Source organism: Haliotis rufescens, unplaced genomic scaffold (genome assembly GCF_023055435.1).
Source record: "Haliotis rufescens isolate VD_foot unplaced genomic scaffold, xgHalRufe1.0.p SCAF_2, whole genome shotgun sequence".
Taxonomy (NCBI): Eukaryota; Metazoa; Mollusca; class Gastropoda; order Lepetellida; family Haliotidae; genus Haliotis; species Haliotis rufescens.
The window spans coordinates 35,814,061-35,830,359 of record NW_025963890.1 but is presented as its reverse complement, the minus strand read 5'-3'; the positions used below and the strand labels follow the sequence as shown (position 1 = coordinate 35,830,359).

Here is a 16,299-nt window from a genome sequence, read left to right as displayed (position 1 = left end):
TGTTTACGACGTGTTAGACATTTTTGAATTGCAGCATATAATGTAAAAATATGATCGTAGTCGTAGCGCTAAGATTGCTGTGTACAAGTGAGCCAAGAAACTGGCTTCAAACATCCTTTCATATGGGGAATCAAACCCGGGCCTTAGTTGCGACGAGCCAACGCTTTTACCACGAAGCTATTCCGCCGCTCCTCTTCTTATATTCGCAGTCACGGAGCGTTTGGTGTCAAGTAAATAAAAGTGACAAAAACCTTTCAATAATCATACGAAATCTCTACCAACAGCAGAGTCCAATGGACGATTGTGACAATATCAAAGACACGTTCTGGCTGGAAGTACAAAGACTTAAAGGAAGCCATCGATGTTTACCAAAAAGACCGGAAGACGTGAAGTAACACGTGACCTAATAACGTCACAATAGAATTACTTTTCTGCACAGGACTCCGGCGTTATAATCACCAGTTAGGACCCCCTGCCTGCCAACGATAGCACGATGATGTTAGTCTCGTTCTGGTAGTAAGCAGCGCATTGAATGAAAGCTCGATGACTACATATAAGACGCTTTTCAATGGGTGACCATATTCACCAAAATATGAAGGGGTCTCTTCTCCAACCTTGTGGACGTTTTCCCCAAACCTACAACACTTCGTCACACGTAATGTATCCGAATCAAGTCGGCTTGCGGCAATTTTCCAACCTCTGGATATTTTCCGTGTTTCCGTATATCAACCTTGGGGCTCCACTCCAATAATCTGTCAGCGCCAAGCGTGTATGTGTTAGTTGAAAATGTACTCTCGCTGTGTGGTCTCCGGTAGTCTCTTTAATCAGCCCGCAGGCCCGAAACTCATAAAACAAGTATTCTTGTTTTACTTGACATGTTTGATGTGGTTCTGTTGAATAAGAGTCTTAATATTGCCCGAATTCATGTCGGATATACCCAGTTAAATAGCATTACAGCCTGCCACCGTTATCTCATCCTTTTAGTGACACAATGAACAGTTTGATATGAATGTTTTACAATTTAGGGGTTTGTGTTTAAGAGAGAAAACAACAACCTCTTTCCCGTGACGAATATGTTTTTTTTATGTAAAGCTGAATTAGTAGTGAAGAAAATGCTCTTTGCTCATGGAACATAGAAGCATATGTAACTTACCCCTCGACAAACAGAACCCAAACAGCGGAGTCACATTGAACAATATGAAATAGCCTAAAAGTGTTAGTAAATACGGCGAGCACATCAAGTATGCGAACCTTTCCATTAGAAGATTGGTGCTGATAAAATGTGGCAGATAGTTCCTCCTCCTATTCGATATGATTAACATCTTAACGATATGTAAAGCTCAATACAGCCGAACAATATTATTTTTTACACATTTTCCGGCAAAAAAGTATTAGAAGAAAACGAAAATGCACAATGACATTAATGTCATGACATATACAGAACCGTTAAACGATTTTGTCCATAAACTTTCATCCTTGATTATCCAAATAAAATGGAGATATGGTATACCGGATAATCGATGACTGAAAGGATATTGTTGTTTCATATATATTTACATATATGTGGCTTCTTCATTTTTTAAAATATAAAACACATTCAGATGGTACACAAACCGGTTTGTTGACCGTGAACAGTCTGTTCATTTCAGTGAACGATGGCAGGCATGTAGTATACTAGGTAGTTCTTCCGCTTATCTCACTGACGATCCGGGTTCATCTTATATAAGAATATCCTTGTGTTAAGTTTCCTTTGTTTTCCCCTATACACTCGTCATATGACTAAACATGAAGAAAACAACCTCCTCGCTATCCACACATATGTTTCTACAAGCACCTCACCTGGAGCTCAATGTCATCCACAATACAATCCTCATACTTACTTTTAAAAACGGCTCATCCGCTGCCATTGCGTCTACAGCTAAGGTTGATGAAACAGCAATCTTATATACCCGTCACCAACTTTCCCGATACATTTTATATTGTTTTTATTACCAATGATTGATATGTTTAGGTTTATCGGGTGCTCTAGGCCGACTTTGTTTGACGGACAGGTGCATCTGAAATTTTGACTCCACGTACCATATATGAACTTTGATAATGTCACGCTTTATGTCTGCCATGGTGATTGGTCAGATCTTCAATCATTCGATGGAAAGTTTTTCGTTCTTTTCATACTATCGTTATACAATTTGGTCGGCCAGTCAGCATTTTTCAAAATGTTGAATTCAATAAAAATAAGATATAATTTATGGATGTCAGCTCTTTTTTATGAGGAACACAGCGTTTCGGAGTATATACTTACTCCTTCATCGGGTGAATGATGGAGTAAGTATACACTCCGAAACGTTGTATTCCTCATAGTAAAGAAGTTGACATCCATAAATTCTCTCTCTTATGTGTGTCACTTCAAAATGCCATTCAAAGACTCAATGAAAATAATTTTAAAGCAATTGTTTGGGTGAATACAATAACGCACAAGTGAGTGAGTATGGTTTTACGCCGCTTTTAGCAATATTCCAGCAAAAATGGGCTTCACACATTGCACCTATGTCGGGAATCGAACTCGGGTTTTCGGCGTTACGAGCGAACGCTTTAACAACTAGGCTGCCCGACCGCCCCCATTAACTCACAAACATACAAACTATATACACGTGGGCATTATAATCATGGAGGACTGTATTTCACAAGAGTGAGTGAGTCAGTATGGTTTTACGCCGCTTTTAACAATATTCCAGCAATATCACGGCGGGGGACACCAGAAATAGGCATCACACATTGTACCCATGTCGGGAATAGAACCCGGGTTTTCGGCCTGACGGGCGAACGCTTTAACCACTAGGCTACCCGACCGCCCCTATTTCACAAGAAATCAACCTACTCATACAGATGATTGATGTATACGTATTCATTATTATTGTGGTTTCATTGTTATTTTATGGCACTTTTTGTATCATGATACTAACACAGAAGTTCCGATTTACAAAATATTATGTAAGTTGCTGTCCATTCATAATTCTTATTCGTGTTGAGTACATCAACCATTTCATGTACATAAGGTTTACTTTATACACAAAGTTTCGGCCTGCATTGACCAGCTCCCTTTCGCAGTAACCACTGTCAACTGTGCTCACCGGAAGCACACACAGAGCGGCCTTCAACTTGGGGGTCAAGTCATGGTACAATTAGGGGGGATAACTGTGGTCTGAGGCCATACTTGTAGTACCTTTTCAGAGGACTATTCCTCTGTCTTCACCTTTCTTGTGTTATTTCCTTTCTCGCGTCCACTCGTCTTTTCTCATGCCTGTCCCCTTTTCTCTGTCCATTCCTTTTCTTCTGTCCATGCCCTTTTCTTCTGTCCATTCCCTTTTCTTCTGTCCATGCCCTTACTTCTGTCCACGCCCTTTCTTCTGTTCATTCCTTTTCTTCTGTCCATGCCCTTTCTTCTGTCAATGCCCTTTCTTCTGTCCACGCCCTTTCTTCTGTCCATGCCCTTTCTTCTGTCCATGCCCTTTCTTCTGTTCATTCCTTTTCTTCTGTCCATTCCTTTTCTTCTGTCCATGCCCTTTCTTCTGTCCATTCCTTTTCTTCTGTTCATGCCCTTTCTTCTGTCCATTCCTTTTCTTCTGTTCATGCCCTGTCTTCTGTCCATTCCTTTTCTTCTGTCCATTCCTTTTCTTCTGTCCATTCCTTTTCTTCTGTCCATGCCCTTTCTTCTGTCCATTCCTTTTCTTCTGTTCATGCCCTTTCTTCTGTCCATTCCTTTTCTTCTGTCCATGCCCTTTCTTCTGTCCATGCCCTTTCTTCTGTCCACGCCCTTTCTTCTGTTCATTCCTTTTCTTCTGTTCATGCCCTTTCTTCTGTTCATTCCTTTTCTTCTGTCCATGCCCTTTCTTCTGTCCATGCCCTTTCTTCTGTCCATGCCCTTTCTTCTGTTCATTCCTTTTCTTCTGTTCATGCCCTTTCTTCTGTTCATTCCTTTTCTTCTGTCCATGCCCTTTCTTCTGTCCATGCCCTTTCTTCTGTCCATGCCCTTTCTTCTGTCCATGCCCTTTCTTCTGTTCATTCTTTTTCTTCTGTCCATGCCCTTTTCTTCTGTCCATGCCCTTTCTTCTGTCCATGCCCTTTCTTCTGTCCACGCCCTTTCTTCTGTCCATTCCCTTTTCTTCTGTCCATGCCCTTTCTTCTGTCCATGCCCTTTCTTCTGTCCATTCCCTTTTCTTCTTGTCATGCCCTTTCTTCTGTCCATGCCCTTTCTTCAGTCCATACAACTTCTGTTCCTTCCACATTTTTTAATTCCAATTTTGTCCATTCCCTTCTTCTGTCATTCCCCTTCTCCTGTCAAGTCACTTTTTTCTGTATATTATCTTTCTTGTCATTCCCTTTTCCTCCGACTATTCTTCTACTTCTTCACATTCCATTTTCTCCGTTCTTGCCGTTTCTTATGTATGTATATTCCTTGTCCTCATTCTATTCGTTTCCTTGCTTATGTTCGTACCTTATGTTCTACTCCTTTTATGAGACCAACCCCTTACTATTCATTCCCATTTGCTATGTTCACAGTCTATTTCTTATGTACGTTTCACTTTGGCTACGTATTGCCTTCCTTCTGTATGTACCCTGCCTCATGATCATACCCTTTGCTCTGGCAATTCGTTCCCTTGTCCTTTCCCTTTCTTGATCAAATCCTTTTCTTACGTTTATTTCCTATCTGTGTTCCATTACCTTTCGGACCGCCTCTGTGGTCTAGTGGTAGATCCCCGGACGCGTCGAACGAAAAGACGTTAAAAGATGCATGGTACTTGTTGTTACCCTGTCTGGCGCTCGGCATTAAGGGGCTAAAACAAGGACTGGTCGACACGGTATCAGCATACTGTGTCTGAGTAGGCTATTCATGTTAAACTGCGGCATGGTATCTCAGTAAGCTAGAACTATAAATCGGCATCAGTCCGGACTAGTACAAGCAGAAACACAAACACACACGTACATGCATGTCGCTATATCAGTGCATTAATCTTGGACGCGACGTTAAACCCAATTTCACCTCACCTCCTTTCCATTTCTGAGATCAAATCTGTTCCCCTCTCAATCCTATACCACTTCTGTTGATTCAATTTCCTCGGTTCCTGTCTGTCCGGCTTACAGTATAGTGGTACGCATGTACCTATACTTAAGTATAGAACATGTGCGCATTACATGGCACCACACGATAGATAGATACATTCAATACCCGTCCATCCAAGTACAGCCGGCCATGTGCCCTGACAGCTGTCGATGTTTTGTAAATGTCGAACTTTTAAGAGAAAGTTGCCCGATTAAGTTTTTAAATTTAAAGACCCTTTCATGAAGGCAAACTTTCAAGAAGCCAAGTTACGGAAGCCCCTTGCTGTGTGGAGGATTACCATCAGATTGTACATGTCACGTTGGTACATTGACAACGTCTGAAGCGAGGAGATATGGGGGCAGAGAGTAAAGAATAACAACAAACTCAATGATTGACAGCTACATACACCCATCATCCTGAAATTTACGACCTGCTATTAATTTCATCAATGGCGACTTGTTCCTTCTGGAAGTAACGTGAACGCTGTGGAACTCTTTATAAAATTAAACTGATTTGTCAGTTTTGAAGCGATGCTAAACACAAGACAGGTTTATGCTTTGATAATACGCAATGGCTTCTGTCAGATGATGGGTTTATGTGAAACTTACATCAAAACAAAATAGATAAATTGAAGATAACCTACCGCAGTGTGCACGGAAATAAAAAAATGGTGAATACTGACGTTTTTGTTAAAGCGACTCACGCTTGTGAGCAAAATAATTAAATCGCAGTCTGGAAACAGCTGAACCGAGTCATTATTTATATTCACCCTTATTAAACCCCGTTGCTGCATGGAATTTTCCTTTTAAGACCATGACGAAAAAAGGGTAGAACATAAATTACAGTTAGAATTAAAACGAAATCAGAGTACTTTTCTATCGAAGCCTCCCCTACAATAAACGTGGAGTAGGTATAGTCTGCTATCATTGTGTTTCATTGTTGGCTGGCTGTAAAAAAACTGTGAATTGAAAAGTATTTTACTGACACATCCAGGCCGCGCGAAGTTCGGTTATTATGATGGCATTAATTGTAACAATCGGGGTGTTCAACTGCGCGACGGGGAATCCTGTCTTTTCTATACTAGACCTTGCATTCACTGGGACGAGGTAAAATTTACGGCGGTTTCCTTGCGTTTTCTATCGCCACGGTTTCATTCATGTGTGTTGCCTGCGATCACCTGGAGGAATGTTGCATACATTAAGCGTATTATTGGCGCAATACACAGTGGTAGACGTGTGCCTTCTAAAGGAATTGCGTCTTTTTTTCAAGAAAAGATTGAAATTGGGTTTTGAATGTCAGCTTTGTTAACATTACATTGTGAGATACCGGAAAACACGGTCAAAACATCACATGGGAGAAAACAGTGACAGAACACATTATAATATATGCCCGACGGCAAAGTCATAACATCATATATACCTGAAGTGAGATTAGAACCTGCATCAAAGCAAGGTTATAACATCATATATACCTAAAGTGAGATTAGAACCTGTATCAAAGCAAGGTTATAACATCATACATACCTGAAAGTAAAATTAAAACCTGCATCAAAGCAAGGTTATAACATCATATATACCTAAAGTGAGATTAGAACCTGTATCAAAGCAAGGTTATAACATCATACATACCTGAAAGTAAAATTAAAACCTGCATCAAAGCAAGGTTATAACATCATATATATCTGAAAGTAAAATTAAAACCTGCATCAAAGCAAGGTTATAACATCATATATATCTGAAAGTAAAATTAAAACCTGCTTCAAAGCAAGGTTATAACATCATATATACCTAAAGTGAAATTAAAACCTGCATCAAAGCAAGGTTATAACATCATATATACCTGAAAGTAAAATTAAAACCTGCATCAAAGCAAGGTTATAACATCATATATACCTAAAGTGAAATTAGAACCTGCATCAAAGCAAGGTCATAACATCATATATACCCGAAAGTAAGATTTAAACCTGCACCAAAGCAAGGTCATTACATCACATATACCTGAAAGTAAGATTTAAACCTGCACCAAAGCACTGGGTGGTCAGACTTGGTCGATGCGTGTCATCGTATCCCAATTGAATAGATCGAGGCTCATGATATCAATCACTGGCTTGTCTGTATCATTAAAGACCGCCGCCATATAGCTGGAATATTGCCCAGTGCAGCGTTACAACAATAACAATGTGTATCTGTTTTTCATAACACCTTACTGACTTTCGTCAATTGTTGATTGGGGCAGTGGAGTAGCCTAGTGGTTAAAGCGTCGGCTCGTCACGCCGAAGGCCCGGGTTCGATTCTTCACTCGGGCACAATGTGTGAAGCTAACTTCTGGTGTCCCCCGCTGTGATATTGCTGGAATATTGCTAAAAGCGGCGTAAAACCATACTGTCGTGAAAAGTTGACAATAACTGTACAACTCCTCAACCAATGCATTCTATTGTTCGGCCCACCCAGTCAGCCGGAGTACGGGCAATTCGTTAAAGTCGGACCTTTTACTTCGATACGATACTGCTCTGGGTGAAGATCTGAGGATCGTCGACGCCGCAAAATTCTCTGTACGTCTGAGCGAAGTTTTCAGACCAGCATATCTTATTTCTGTGTCTCGATAACCAACTTGAAACAGTCCCGAATGTAAATAATTAACGCCGTGACATTATATCGTTGTGGATATTTTATACACCCTGTCGTTTCTTGCATGCCGTAGCATCTACACCCAAACGGGAGTTTCATCGATGGAATGTGTGTGATATTTGTCGGCTTTCTTTTATTAAGATAGAAATTTGGAGGCCGAATTGTTTAACTTTAGAAAGATGACATCTGACTGGCCAATGCATCCTGATTGGCTAAAACAGTCCGGCTTCATTTAGACTGGGCGGTCAAACTACGTAAAGAGTTGTCCTTAAAGGGCAAGTTCACACGGAAATGAACCAATTTTTCTTGTACTTTTTCCACATTAAAAGTGTTAACATAGAAGTGTCATAGACAAAAATATAAAAACATCATATTTAATTAACATATTTTTTGCATTAAAACGATTTATATTTTTCACATTTACCAAGTGTTCTATTTCCATAACAAAAACACCATGGCTTATGCCCCTTGCAATATGACGTCATTGGTGCCAATTGATAAACATTATGACGTCATCATGCTTTGTTAGAGCCGCTTCACGTGGTGTAGGTACAGTTTTGTGATTCTAGCGTCTCAGATGCCAGCCAGAATTGTGTTATGCTGAGTCACCACTGCGCCGGAGTGTGTCGTAGACCATGTTGTTTTACCGCAAACTGGTCCTTGATATCTTTTGCGTTGAGAATAGACAGGGACCCAGTTGAATTGGCACCAATTACGTCATAATCTAAGGGGGATAACTCAGGCCTATTTCGCTCGTCAAACGAAGGCCTCATAACGGCATATCATTTTAACACTATTGTGAGCTTCCTACTTTCACTGTGAAAAAAAATGAGCGTATATTTTCAAACACAGATACTAACTAATTCTAAAATTGCGTTTTGTTTAGAAAAAGAACGAAAGTGATTTTTGCGTGTACACTTCCCCTTTAAGGGTGTTTCTATGGAGGCGTTGTCAGATCTTCAGGTATCATATCCGAGAGAAAAAATCTGATTCGAATTAGATTGTGGACGGGTGTCCCAGTTGTAGCATAGAGTCTGGTCTCTGAAGCAAGCATTGACAAGCGTGCAATCAACAATGGGTTTTATCTGTTTTATAAATACTGTTCTGATATACGTGGTTGTGATAGCTCAATCTCGTATCTAACGTAGAGTTGCGCCCCTTGGTCGTACGGGTTTACGCTGGCCGTGCGTTCAATTTCCAGACTCGTCTAATGAGATTTGTGGACTGGTGTCCCAGTTGTTACCGCGAGTCTGGTCTCTGAAGCAAGCATTGACAAGCGTGCAATCAACAATGGGTTTCATCTGTTTTATAAATACTGTTGTGATATACGTGTTCTGTGATAGCTCAAACTCGTATCACACATAGAGTTGCGCCCCTTGGTCGTACGGGTTTACGTTGGCCGTGCGTTCAAATTACAGACTCGTCCTGGTAGCGATCCTTAGTCTAGCGCCTTATTCGTGCTCGTGTTTTTTACCAAAATGGTGAGCAACTACGAACTGAATCACTTTCCTCCACACTAACCAAACACAGCCCAAAACGGCGTATAGCCCAACTCACTAACAATATTTCCCAATGTGGTTGTCGGTGAAGCATAATTACGAAGTCCTTAAAACCGCACTGACTCGCCCAACAATTGTCAGTGGTCAGTTGAAGATATCCCGGATGTAAGTATGGGGGAACTCCATCACATACATGCTAAAACACAAACGTCCGATAAAAAATGTCCTGAAAGTCATAAAGTAAAACTTAAAGCATCGTTCTGCCCATAAACGCAACCGTTCTACTGATCGGCGTTTTCTCGTACCTTCGTTAACGACCGCCAGCATTCGGCCATGACGGAAACGTCGAGGGAGGTCTAGTCCTGTAATTATTGTAATCACTGTTGTGAGATGGCCATGGTTTTAGCCCATCGGTGTGCGGCTCTCTTCGATGAAAACAAGCAGAGAACAGTTAATGTCTGTTGGTAAATCGTCTAGACTGTTTAGGATGCTGTAAAGATGCTTGTGGAGAGGAAATCAACAAAAACCGGGATCAGATAACCACGGAGATGCGACTGTAGTGGGTTTAGGAGAGATTGATACCGTTGGGAAAATGGGAATATGCCGCCAAGTTTATCTTAGCTAAATTCTCCCCTTTTCTGAGTCTTTCAGGAACTTAAGCAAAAATAGCAATTGCATTTGGTTTTTATATGTATAAATACCTCGTTATTATGGAAGTGAGTTAATGGACTTTGTCTCGTTTTTATTCAAAGAGTGCCGAGTTCGTGACCTAAATAAGGGGTTTTATATAGGTGTGGGTTTTTAATACTGTTATTTATTTTTAAAGAACAATTGCTCATTGTTGATCAGATCTTACGCAGAGTGATATCTGTGAAATATGAATGCGTGAAAAATATTGCGACTATCCGTTGCCATAATCTTCAAAGTTGGCTATCAGTATTAATGACGCGAGTCATAGAGTGAGTGAGTATGGTTTTTAACCGGTTTAATCAATATTACAGCAACAACACGGCGTTGTTGAACTCCGGCCTTCGGCGTGACGAGCGAACGCTTTAACCACTAGACTACCCAACCTCATCGATTAATGACTTGAGCCATGGGAATTAGGTATAGCATATAGGTGTTAAAGTGTTGGCTCGTCAAGACCGAAGGCCAGTGGTCGAGTCCCCACATGGTATATATCCTTGGGGCATTGCTTAAAGCTATGTAAACTCCCCTAACCCACCCTTCAAGGCTGACCCACGAAGAAATCCCCAAAGCAACAATAAAAAAAAGATCTCGCCTCTAATGTTAAACTTTAGGACCACGAATGATTTCTTTCCGGTCGAGACGCAAACAGAGAAAAATGTATTTGGACATAATGTAACTCTCTAGCAATTACTGTAGATTGTTACTGTTATAAATGATGGAATCTAGAAACTTCCAAAATATTATGTAACTACTTGTGCGTTTTCTGATATTTTATTTCAAAGCCCTGTATTAGGGCTAATATCAATATACCTGTAATAAAGATGAAGGCTTAAGTTATGAGAATAGGTTGCTGGAGCTGAGACGGGGAAGATGCTGATGAGTGTGGAGATTTGCTCTAGGGTCTGTAGGGGAGACCACCTCACATCATACACGCCTATCGCGGTCACTTACCTATTCTCAGTTTTACATTGCTACTGTTGTCTTGCGTTAAACTGAGACTTTGTCTCTGTCAACAATTAGCGTCATCAGAGAACATAATGGTGCTGAACGACTTCAACCAACCAACCTCTGTCTAGGTCCACATCCCTAAAGGGTATACCAATCTCCCAGTACCACCCTAAAGGGTACACCACTCTCCCAGTACCACCCTAAAGGGTACACCAATCTCTCAGTACCACCCCAAAGGGTTCAACAATCTCCAACTACCATCACAAAGGGTACACCAATCTCCAAGTACCACCCTAAAGGGTACACCAATCTCCCAGTACCACCCTAAAGGGTACACCAATCTCCCAGTACCACCCTAAAGGGTACACCAATCTCCCAGCACCACCCTCAAGGGTACAACAATCTCCCAGCACCACCCTAAAGGGTTCAACAATCTCCCAGTACCACCACAAAGGGTACACCAATCTCCCAGTACCACCCTAAAGGGTGAACCAATCTCCCAGCACCACCCTAAAGGGTGCACCAATCTCCCAGCACCACCCTAAAGGGTACACCAATCTCCCAGTACCACCCTAAAGGGTGAACCAATCTCCCAGTACCACCCTAAAGGGTGCACCAATCTCCCAGCACCACCCTAAAGGGTACACCAATCTCCCAGTACCACCACAAAGGGTACACCAATCTCCCAGTACCACCCTAAAGGGTACACCAATCTCCCACTACCACCCTAAAGGGTACACCAATCTCCAAGTACCACCACAAAGGGTACAACAATCTCCCAGCACCACACTAAAGGGTACAACAATCTCCCAGCACCACCCCTCAAGGGTACAACAATCTCCCAGTACCACCACAAAGGGTACACCAATCTCCCAGTACCACCACAAAGGGTACACCAATCTCCCAGTACAACCACAAAGGGTACAACAATCTCCCAGTACCACCCTAAAGGGTACACCACTCTCCCAGCACCACCCTAAAGGGTACAACAATCTCCCAGCACCACCCTAAAGGGTTCAACAATCTCCCAGTACCACCACAAAGGGTACACCAATCTCCCAGTACCACCACAAAGGGTGAACCAATTTCCCAGCACCACCCTAAAGGGTACACCAATCTCCCAGTACCACCCTAAAGGGTACACCAATCTCCCAGTACCAACACAAAGGGTACACCAATCTCCCAGTACCACCACAAAGGGTACACCAATCTCCCAGTACCACCCTAAAGGGTACACCAATCTCCCAGTACCACCCTCAATGGTACAACAATCTCCCATTACCATCCTAAAGGGTACACCAATCTCCCAGTGCCAAGTTTTAACAATAATACTAATCACCCAATAACACCACCTCTAACAAGTACACCGATCTCCCAGTACCACCCCCTTTAACAAGAACACAAATCTCCCAGTACAACCCCCTTTAACAAGAACACCAATCTCCCAGTACAACTCCCTTTCACAAGTAAACACATCTCCCAGTACCACCCCCTTTAACAAGAACACAAATCTCCCAGTACAACCCCCTTTAACAAGAACACCAATCTCCCAGTATCACCCTAAAGGGTACACCAATCTCCCAGCACCACCCTAAAGGGTACAAGAATCTCCCAGCACCACCCTAAAGGGTTCAACAATCTCCCAGTACCACCACAAAGGGTACACCAATCTCCCAGTACCACCACAAAGGGTGAACCAATTTCCCAGCACCACCCTAAAGGGTACACCAATCTCCCAGTACCACCCTAAAGGGTACACCAATCTCCCAGTACAACCCCCTTTAACAAGAACACCAATCTCCCAGTACAACTCCCTTTTACAAGTAAACACATCTCCCAGTACAACTCCCTTTAACAAGTACACCAATCTCCCAGTATAACCCCCTTTCACAAGTAAACAAATCTCCCAGTACAACTCCCTTTCACAAGTACACCAATCTCCCAGTACAACCCCCTTTAACAAGTACACCCATCTCCCAGTACCAGCCCCTTTAACAAGAACACCAATCTCCCAGTACAACCCCCTTTAACAAGTACACCAACTGTCCAGTACCATCCCCTTTAACAAGTACACCAACTGTCCAGTACCATCCCCTTTACCAAGTACACCAATCTCCCAGTACAACCCCCTTTAACAAGTACACCAACTGCCCAGTACAACCCCCTTTAACAAGTACACCAACTGTCCAGTACCATCCCCTTTAACAAGTACACCAATCTCCCAGTACAACCCCCTTTAACAAGTACACCAAATGTCCAGTACCATCCCCTTTAACAAATACACCAATCTCCCAGTACAACCCCCTTTAACAAGTACACCAACTGCCCAGTACAACCCCCTTTAACAAGTACACCAACTGTCCAGTACCATCCCCTTTAACAAGTACACCAATCTCCCAGTACAACCCCCTTTAACAAGTACACCAAATGTCCAGTACCATCCCCTTTAACAAATACACCAATCTCCCAGTACAACCCCCTTTAACAAGTACACCAACTGCCCAGTACAACCCCCTTTAACAAGTACACCAACTGTCCAGTACCATCCCCTTCAACAAGTACACCAATCTCCCAGCACCACCCCCTTTAACAAGAACACCAATCTCCCAGTACAACCCCCTTTAACAAGAACACCAATCGCCCAGTGCCACCCCGTTTCACAAGTACACCAATCGCCCAGTGCCACCCCGTTTCACAAGTACACCAATCGCCCAGTGCCACCCCGTTTCACAAGTACACCAATCGCACAGTGCCACCCCGTTTCACAAGTACACCAATCGCACAGTGCCACCCCGTTTCACAAGTACACCAATCGCACAGTGCCACCCCGTTTCACAAGTACACCAATCGCACAGTGCCACCCCGTTTCACAAGTACACCAATCGCCCGGTGCCACCCGTGTACACGTAATTCTAAAAAGGAAGATGTTATAACGGGGACATGAGTGATATGTACTCGACGTTGACCCAAACTTGTCCCATACTTCACATCATTATCCCTGCAAAACCCCGTACATGTATCTTTACCCCTTGTACATTTACAGTGGATAGTTTTCTACTTCCTGAGGAATTTACTAATCCTACCTATTCTAATCCGTATATAGATAATGCATGCACGTGACATCTTGTGCAGAGTGTAGTATCATTTTTGTAACATTTTCTGGTGTTGTTAATCCTTCGTGTGTCCAGGTCACTGTCTTTCCCAAAAGACTATTGTCGAGAAAATCCGATTGTGAAAGCCGTTGGTGATCATATGCCCTCTTATGTAGAGTGTTCGCCCGGTATTTCAATAGCCCGCCTCGCATCTCGCCATATCAAACTGTCATTATGCTTTGCCGCATCGCTGGGCGAGGAGGAAGGGGGCGATGCTCAGGCACACCGTAAACAGTACGTGGGGGTGCCTGACAGCCCACCGAGACGCTACGTTTGGTTTAGGCACAATGACTATAAGCCCTATAGTCACCACTTATTTACCGACGCTGTATCTATTACTTTTTATACTGATGCTGCATCTGCTACTTTGTATTCTGATGCTGCATCTACTACTTCGTATACTGATGCTGCATCTGCTACTTTGTATACTGATGCTGCATCTGCTACTTCGTATTCTGATGCTGTATCTATTACTTTGTATACTGATGCTGTATCTATTACTTCGTATACTGATGCTGCATCTACTACTTCGTATTCTGATGCTGTGTCTATTACTTCGTATACTGATGCTGCATCTGCTACTTCGTATTCTGATGCTGTGTCTATTACTTTGTATACTGATGCTGCATCTGCTACTTCGTATTCTGATGCTGCATCTACTACTTCGTATACTGATGCTGTATCTATTACTTTGTATACTGATGCTGCATCTGCTACTTCGTATTCTGATGCTGCATCTACTACTTCGTATTCTGATGCTGCATCTACTACTTCGTATTCTGATGCTGCATCTGCTACTTCGTATTCTGATGCTGCATCTACTACTTCGTATACTGATGCTGTATCTATTACTTCGTATACTGATGCTGCATCTGCTACTTTGTATACTGATGCTGCATCTGCTACTTCGTATTCTGATGCTGTATCTATTACTTTGTATACTGATGCTGCATCAACTACTTCGTATTGTGATGCTGCATCTGCTACTTCGTATTCTGATGCTGTATCTATTACTTTGTATACTGATGCTGCATCTGCTACTTCGTATTCTGATGCAGCATCTACTACTTCGTATTCTTATGCCGCATCTACTACTTCATATACTGATGCTGCATCTACTTCTTCGTATAATGATGCTGTATCTATTACTTCGTATACTCATGCTGCATCTACCTCTTCGTATACTGATGATGCATCTACTACTTCGTATACTGATGCTGCATCTACCTCTTCGTATACTGATGCTGCATCTACTACTTCGTAGACTGATGCTGCATCTATTACTTCGTAGACTGATGATGCATCTACAATTTCGTATACTGATGCTGTATCTACTACTTCTTACACTGATGCTGCATCTACTACTTCATATTCTAACGCTAAATATTACTTCTACTGAAACTGCATCTACCACCCCTCCTACTCCTACTCCTACTACTACTTCTTGACAATCGGCTAGGATATAGGTAATACCTTTCTATTTTTCGTCTCTGTACCAACACTTGTCTGTCCAATGTCACCTGACCAGTACTACTATCATCTACTCCCTCTACTACTCGTATCTCCTATAACGTTTTTAACTACGACTTCGTTGTTAATCTGGAGGCCCCGTTGCATAATAAAGTGTATATTATCATTTTGTGTAAAGTCCCAATGTTTTGACAGTGTCAACGTGGCCAACCAAGGCATGACTTACACGTGGTGTTACTCAGGGAGGTGCATCTGAGGAACGTTGAGCATGCACACCACCAATCACAGCCTGGACAAGCCCATCACACCTTGTGGGTGGTAGGAACACGTCAGACGGAGGAGGCCGGTCCTGGCTTATCACGACGTCTCCGCCGCCTGGTTCCTGATTGTACAAGAGGTGGCAGCCGCAGCGCACATCTGGGACACTGGGTGATAGTTTTCTCTTTTGAAACTTGGGAGGAACACTACGCCGACATTTATAATAATAATAATATAGAAGAAGAAGGAGAACAACAACAACAATAATAATAATAATCATCATCATCATCATTAAATAATAATCATAATAATAAAGCGAACGCTTTAAGCACCAGGCTACTCCATGGGGCGTTATTATTATTATTATTTGTAGTAGTAGTAGTAGTAGTAGTAGTAGTAAAGTAATCATGACAATAAAACTAACAAACGGTGAGAAGAGCGACAGGAGCATGACGGGGATCATCATAATTGTGACAATATAATAAATATAACAATCATAATCTTAATAATCATAATTATGACAGGATCGTCGACGAGGATAGCAGTGATGCTGT

General features: G+C 42.2%; 1 protein-coding gene across 1 annotated transcript; it reads right to left on the bottom strand.

Annotated features, from left to right (window-relative positions):
* Positions 1 to 3,446: 3,446 nt before the first annotated feature.
* Positions 3,447 to 4,286, bottom strand: LOC124113058 (repetin-like). Its single transcript, XM_046473303.2, has one exon. The coding sequence runs from the start codon at positions 4,284 to 4,286 to the stop codon at positions 3,447 to 3,449; it is 840 nt and encodes a 279-aa protein (XP_046329259.2).
* Between the last annotated feature and the right edge of the window lie 12,013 nt (positions 4,287 to 16,299).